At 45.7% G+C, this 7,500-nt stretch overlaps 1 protein-coding gene across 1 annotated transcript in view; it reads left to right on the forward strand.

Annotated features, from left to right (window-relative positions):
• LOC123502665 (soluble guanylate cyclase 89Db-like) overlaps nucleotides 1–7,500 on the forward strand; it is a 29,362-nt gene that overhangs the window by 16,546 nt on the left and 5,316 nt on the right. The window contains exons 7-11 of the mRNA XM_045251835.1: nucleotides 642–800; nucleotides 2,770–2,864; nucleotides 3,874–4,014; nucleotides 4,845–4,952; nucleotides 6,076–6,244. Of these exons, the coding sequence (XP_045107770.1) occupies nucleotides 642–800; nucleotides 2,770–2,864; nucleotides 3,874–4,014; nucleotides 4,845–4,952; nucleotides 6,076–6,244 (672 nt within the window). The remainder of the gene's footprint in view (nucleotides 1–641; nucleotides 801–2,769; nucleotides 2,865–3,873; nucleotides 4,015–4,844; nucleotides 4,953–6,075; nucleotides 6,245–7,500) is intronic.

The following is a 7,500-nucleotide window of genomic DNA, read 5'->3' on the forward strand; positions in this document are numbered from 1 at the left end:
TCATCTTCCTTTCCCCTCTCTTTAGATTCTTGCTAATTTTCCTTCTTCGTCTCTCTTTCCCCTCATATCTCTCTCTCTCTCTCTCTGTTTTTCCCCTCACTCCTCTCTCCCCTCTCTTCATTTCATGCTGTTTCCCCTTCCTCATCTCCCCTCTTTCCCTCCCTTCTTCCCCTCATCTCCCCTTCCATCTCCCAAATTCATGCTCTTCCCTCATCTCCACTTCCTTCTCTTTTCCTCTCTATTTATTTCATCCCCTCCCTCATTTTCCCCTCATTTTCCTCTCCCCTCTCCAGATTATTGCTTATTCCCCTCTCCTCATCTCTCCTCTCCCTCATCTCCTCTCCCTTCTTTCCTTATCTCTTCATTCCACACTTCCTCTTCCCTCTCTTTCCCTCCTAATCTCCACACTTTCCCCTCATTTCCCCTCCCGTGTCCTCCGCAGTTCATGTTGTTCCCCTTCATCTTCCCTTCACTTCCCTTGTATGTTCTCTTTCCCCTCATCTCCTCTCGCAACTTTCCCCTCTTTCCCTTCCTTCTCTCCTCATTTCCCCAATTCATGCTTTCTCTCTTCCCCTCCCTTCTTATCTCTTTATCTCACACCTCCCATCACTTTCCCCTCATTTTCCCTCCCGTGTCCCCAGTTCCTGTTGTTCCCCTTCGGCCTGGTGCTGGACCCCTCCCTGCACATCCGCCTGGCTGGGGAAAGGATCCTGCAGCTGCTCGGGAAGGACCTGCTGGGGAGCGAGTTCCTGCAGCATTTTGTCGTCCAGCGCCCTCAGGCTAAATTTTCATGGGAGGCGGTGAGTGGAGCCTGACGTCCTACTGGGGGCTGTAGGATACTCGGTGTAGGATACTGGGGGTGTGGGATGCTGGGGTTATAGGATATTGTGGGGGTGTTAGGAGTTTGGGGAGGGGGGGGGGTTCCAGTCACAGTTTTATTAGATAGGGTGGAATCAAAGGCTTTTCGTCTCATCAATTCCCCTCCTCTGACTGACTGTCTTCAGCCTCTCTCTCTCTCTCTCACCGCCCAAATGTTGCATCTCTTTCTATCTTTTATCGTTATTTTCATGCTAACTGCTCTACTGATCTTGCTAACTGCATGTCTCCCCTCCTCTTGTGGCCTCGCTGTACAAGGCTTTCATCTTCCTCTCATCCCTATTCTGTTCAACTCTCTAACGCATGAATTAACCTCTCTCAATCATTCACCACTAACTACTCTGTCCACCTCCTAATGCAAGAGTTAACCAGTACTCTCAATCATTCACCACTAACTACTCTGTCCACCTCCCTAATGCAAGAGTTAACCAGTACTCTCAATCCTTCACCACTACTCTGTCCACCTCCCTAATGCAAGAGTTAACCAGTACTCTCAATCATTCACCACTACTCTGTCCACCTCCCTAATGCAAGAGTTAACCAGTACTCTCAATCATTCACCACTACTCTGTCCACCTCCCTAATGCAAGAGTTAACCAGTACTCTCAATCATTCACCACTACTCTCTGTCCACCTCCCTAATGCAAGAGTTAACCAGTACTCTCAATCATTCACCACTACTCTGTCCACCTCTCTAATGCAAGAGTTAACCAGTACTCTCAATCATTCACCACTACTCTGTCCACCTCCCTAATGCAAGAGTTAACCAGTACTCTCAATCATTCACCACTACTCTGTCCACCTCCCTAATGCAAGAGTTAACCAGTACTCTCAATCATTCACCACTACTCTGTCCACCTCTCTAATGCAAGAGTTAACCAGTACTCTCAATCATTCACCACTACTCTGTCCACCTCCCTAATGCAAGAGTTAACCAGTACTCTCAATCATTCACCACTACTCTGTCCACCTCCCTAATGCAAGAGTTAACCAGTACTCTCAATCATTCACCACTAACTACTCTGTCCACCTCCCTAATGCAAGAGTTAACCAGTACTCTCAATCATTCACACCTTTCACTGGTAAACTCTGGAACTCCCTGCCTGCTTCTGTATTTCCGTCTTCCTACGACTTCATTTAAGAGGGAGGTGTCGAGACATTTGTTCCCTAATTTTGGCTTTGAGGGACCTTGAAGTTCAAATACAAGAAGAAGAAGAAGAAGAAGAAGAAAAATAGGATTCTTGGGGTGGGAAGTGAAGGATTTTTGCGTGTGAGTTGAAGGGTGTAGGATACTAGGGGGATGTCAGATATGGGGCTTAGTGGAGTGTAGGATGCAGTGGAAGGTGTAGGACTCTTGGGGAGGGAAGTGTAGGATGTTGTGGGTGGGTGTAGGAGAAGTGTGTGAGGTTAGTTTGCTTTATAAAGGTAATCTCTCTCTCTCTCTCTCTCTCTCTCTCTCTCTCTCTCTCTCTTTTGTATTGTTTTTTCATTTTTTCCCTTTCTTTCTTCTTTTTTTCCTTCTTCCCTCTGTTTCCTTCCTCTCTCTCTCTCTTCTCTTCTCTGTTACATCTTACTTTTTCCTTCTTTAATCTCTCTCTCTCTCTCTCTGTTTTCTTTTCCCTACGTGTTTGTTCATATTTCTTTTCTCAATTCTCTCTTTCATCCTATTATTCCTGCTGGCTTAACTCTCTCTCTCTCTCTCTCTCTCTCTCTCTAAAGCTAACTTACAGATGCACAATACTACAGTCTCGACATTTTACATTTAATATTCCTATTGTATAAATGCTGGAAATAATTAAATGTTTCAAATGTTTCTGGTGAGTTTGAAAATGTGGCATGGGAGGTTTGATAACTAGCTAATCCTCTCTCTCTCTCTCTCTCTCTCTCTCTCAGGTGCGGATGTTTGAGAACGTGACGTGGGAGGTGGAGTCCAAGAAGCTACCTGAGCCTAGCACGCGAACCAACAGCCTGGACGCCATGCACAATATGTCAGTCACCCATTAATACCTTCCGTTTTCTGTCACTCGTTTTCTTTGTTTTTTTTTTTTTTTTTTTTTTTATTTATTTATTATTTTTATCTCTTATTTTATTTTATTGTTTTGTTTTATTTTTTTTTTCGTTTTTTTTGTCGTTTTCTCAACTTTTATTACGAAATGAACGATTTTTTTTTATTTTGATTTTTTTTTTCAATTTTCATGTCTATTTTTCTTCCTCCTTCGTTTTCTTCTCTTTTTTTCTTCCTTTTTACACTTCCTTCTTCCCTTCCCCATTCTCTCTCTCTCTCTCTCTCTCTCTCTCTCTCTCTCTCTCTCACTAACCCTTTCCCCTCATCCCCACCCCTCTCCCTTCTCCCTTCTCCCTTTTTCCCTCATTTTGTCTTTCCCCTCATCCTCACCCCTCTCCCTTCCCCTCTCCCTTCCCCTCATCTTGTCTCACCTCTCCCCTCTTCCCCCAATCTCATATTTCGTACCCCAATCAGTCCCTCTCTCTCTCTCTCTCTCTCTCTCTCTCACCTGAAACTACACCTCTCACCTTGTCCAATTAGACTCTCCCACATCTCTCCCTCTCTCTCACCTGTGGCTCCCTTTACGATCGGGACTTGAAACCTTTAAAGGGAATTGAATCCTCTGTGAAGGGAATCCAATCCTTTTCATCTTGGTACTGGATCCTCTTATGTTTTTTTGTCGTTTATTTGTTTATTTTATTATTTTTGCTTTGTCATTTTCTTATTTCTTTATTTCTATTTTTTTCTCTCATGTCTTCACTTTCTAATTCTCTTTTCTCTGTCTGTCTCTCTCTCTCTCTCTCTTATTTCCTTTCCTTTCCTCCGTTTCCTTCCTTCTCTCTCTCTCTCTCTCTATCTATCTATCTATCTCTCTCCCCATCTCTCTCTCTCTCTCTCCCCCGATATCTCCACCTCACCCATCTACCCACCTTCTCACCCCTCCCCCCTCTCTCTCTCTCTCTCCCACTCACACCCAACCCTATATCCTGCAGGCCACCCCCAAGACGCGGGTCGAGCCAGGCGCCGTGGTCTGGCCAGCAGTCGTCCCTCCACAACTGCCGCGGTCTGCTACTCAAGGGTCAAATGTACATGATGAAGGACCTGGACTTGACTCTGTTCCTCTGCATGCCGCTGTGAGTGGTGGTGGTGGTGGTGGTGGTGGTGGTAGAGGAGGATTAGGAAGGTAAGAAGAGGAAAATGGAAGGCAAGAAGGAAGAGGAGGAGGAGGAGGAGGAGGAGAAGGCTATGAGGCAGAAGAGAATGGGTAGGAGGAGGAAGAAAAGGAAGATTAGGAGGGTAAGAAGAGGAGGAGGAAGAGCAGGAGGAGGAAGAGGAGGGTATATGAAAGAGGAAGAGGAGGAGGAGGAGCAGGAGAGTAACAAAGAGAAGAATGAGGAGGATGAAAAGGAAGGTTATGAGGAGGAGGAAGGTAACAAATAGAAGGAGGAAGAGGAGGAAGGCTATGAGGAGGAAGAGGAGGCTGTGAAAGAGGAAGAGGAGGAGGAGGGAGAGGGTAAAAGAAACGGTGAGTGAGGCAAGGCTGAGAGAGAAGAAGGCTATGAGGAAGAGGAGGGTAACAGGAAGAGGAGGAGGGTAACAAATAGAAAGAGGAGGAAGAGGAAGGGTATAAGGAAGAGGAGGACAGTGAGGAGGGCAAGGAGGAGGAAGTGGAAGAGAAGAATACTAAAGAGGAGGAAGATAAAGAAGAAGAGGAAGGATAGGAGGAAGAAGAGGAGAATATCAAAGAGGAGGAGGAGGAGTAAGAGTAGCAGCAGTAAGCAGTAGCAGTAGCAGTAGCAATAATAATAATAATAATAATAATAATAATAATAATAATAACAACAACAATAATAATAAGCAATACAATTTTGAGCCCTTTCATTACAGTATTCACCTTTATCACCCTTTTTCCCTTTTATTCATCTATTTATTCATCCTAATTTTCCCCTCTTTTTCCCCTCAGCCTGAACAACCTGGTGGAGATGAGGGAGACAGGGCTGTACCTTAACGACCTCAGCATGCACGACCAGAGCAGGGAGATGGTGATGAAGGGCTGGGAACACTGCTCCAGGTAAACACACACCACAACACCCATGCAACACCACTTCCTAACCTCACCTAACCTAACCATAGCTGGGAGGTGGTGATGAAGGGCTGGAAATACTACTACAGGTATACACACACCACTACACTCATACAACACCCATACGCTTCACCTAACACCACTTCCTAACCTAACCAGATTAGAGAGATGAGAGTCTAACGTAAGAAGAGAGGGAAGCTGCAAGAGGCTGTGCTGTTAGGCCTACACGTGGCAGTCCCTGTGTGTTTAAATCTGCCTAATTCCATCTATCATCCCTGTACATCATTTTATCTAATCTTTTAAAGCTCTCTATTGACTCAGCCCTGACTACATGCCCACTGAGACCCTTCCACTCATCAACCACTCTATTGCAGAACCAGTTTCTTCTCAGTTTCCTCCTAAACCTGAATTTCTCAAGTTTAAACACATTATTTCTTGTTCTGTCCTAAAAACTTCGCTCATGTTCCACTTAACCCCTTCAGTACTATCACACGTCTTCATATTCATTCTGGTTACTATTTAGAGATTTTATACAGCTTCAGAAACTCATGTGGGGATTACAATAGTGTATATTCTGGATCATTAACCTTCTGACCTCCATAGACCCTTGCTAGTGTCAATAAAATCGTTTAATCACACCCAAAACTCATGGTGAAAATGCGTCCCAGTACTGAAGGGGTTAAATACTTCTATCAGGTCTCTACGTCTCTCTAAGGAATGCAGATTGAGTTTTTTTTTTCAGTCTCGCTGCGTAGGAATGTCCCTCATCTATATCCTTTTAGTCATCCTCCTTTATACTGACTCCAACAGCGCTATGTCCTTCCTGTAATGTGGGGACCAGAATTCTCTCTCTCTCTCTCTCTTCTCAAGATGTGGCCTGACCAGCGCCAAGTACAATTTCAGTATTACTTCGGGACTTCTACTTTTAACACTCCTAAAAATGAATCCTAGTACCCTGTTTGCCTGGTAATAAAGGATAGAAACACTGGTAAACACACACCACCACTTCACCTATACAGCACCACAACACACAGGAAGAAAGAAAGAAGAATAGTAACAACAACAACAACAACAACTACAACCAAGCTAACACACGCCTTTCAATCCCCAGACTCCAGATCACGTACACGAAGGCAGAGGAGAATGCGGCGAGACTCGAGGACGCCCACCAGAAACACGAGGAGGCCAAGGCAAGGGGCGATGACCTCCTGTACTCCATGCTGCCCAGGGAAGTGGCTGACAAACTGCGCCAGGGCAACCACGCCTCGGACACTTGCCAGGTACGAGGAGGAGGAGGAGGAGGAGGAGGAAAGTGTTTTAGAGAGATATTCCTCCTTATTTTGACCTCTGTTCTCCTCCTTCTCCTTCTCCTCATTATCTCCTCCAGCAGATGAGGGGAAGAAAGAAGGAGGAAGAAGACGAGGATAAGGAGGATTAGGAGGAGGGTGTTTGAAGAGATATTCCTCCTTATTTAGTCCTCTGTTCTCTTCCTCCTCCTGCAGCAGATGAGTAGTGGAGGAGGAGGAGGTGTGTGTGTGTGTTTCACTGTTTGTTTGATCTGGTACAGTCTCTGACGAGACAGCCAGACGTTACCCTACGGAGCGAGCTCAGAGCTCATTATTTCCGATCTTGGGATAGGCCTGAGACCAGGCACACACCACACACCGGGACAACAAGGTCACAACTCCTCGATTTACATCCCGTACCTACTCACTGCTAGGTGAACACCACCTACACGTCAAAGGAGACACACCCAAATATCTCCACCCGGCCGGGGAATCGAACCCCGGTCCTCTGGCTTGTGAAGCCAGTGCTCTAACCACTGAGCTACTGGGCGTGTGTGTGTGTGTGTGTGTGTGTGTGTGTGTGTGTGTGTGTGTGTGTAAGGGAAAGAAGAGGGGAGGAGAGGAATATGAGGAAAGGAGGAAGAGGAAGAAAAGAGAAGTGTCGAGGGAGTCAGTTTCAAGTGACGAGGAGGAGGAGGAGGAGGAGGAGGAGGAGGAGGAGGAGGAGGAGGAGGAGGAGGCTGGCAGGTGGATATGATGTGACGATATAGTGTTGGGTGAGAGGAGGAGGAGGAGGAGGAGGAGGAAGAGGAGGAGGAGGAGGAGACAGGTGTGTGTAAGGAACGGGAAGAGAGAGAGAGAGAGAGAGAGAGAGAGAGAGAGAGAGAGAGAGAGAGAGAGAGAGAGAGAGAGAGAGAGAGAGATGGCAAAAGACATGAAGTTTGACAGATATTCTCTCTCTCTCTCTCTCTCTCTCTCTCTCTCTCTCTCAGCAAGGAAAAGGAAATAGAAATAGAAAAGAGAAAGAAGAAGAAGAAGAATAAATAAAGGTTACGAATAACAAAAAATAAAAAAGAAGAAGAAGAAGAGGAAGAAAAACTGACATATAAAAACAAATGATAAAAGAGAAACGGAAAGATAACCACACTGACTCTCTCTCTCTCTCTCTCTCTCTCTCTGTCTGTCTGTCTGTCTCTCTTCTCTGTCTATCTGTCTGTCTGTGTCTGCCTGTCTGTCTCCCTCTCTTCCTC

This window comes from Portunus trituberculatus, chromosome 12, assembly GCF_017591435.1.
Source record: "Portunus trituberculatus isolate SZX2019 chromosome 12, ASM1759143v1, whole genome shotgun sequence".
NCBI lineage: Eukaryota > Metazoa > Arthropoda > Malacostraca > Decapoda > Portunidae > Portunus > Portunus trituberculatus.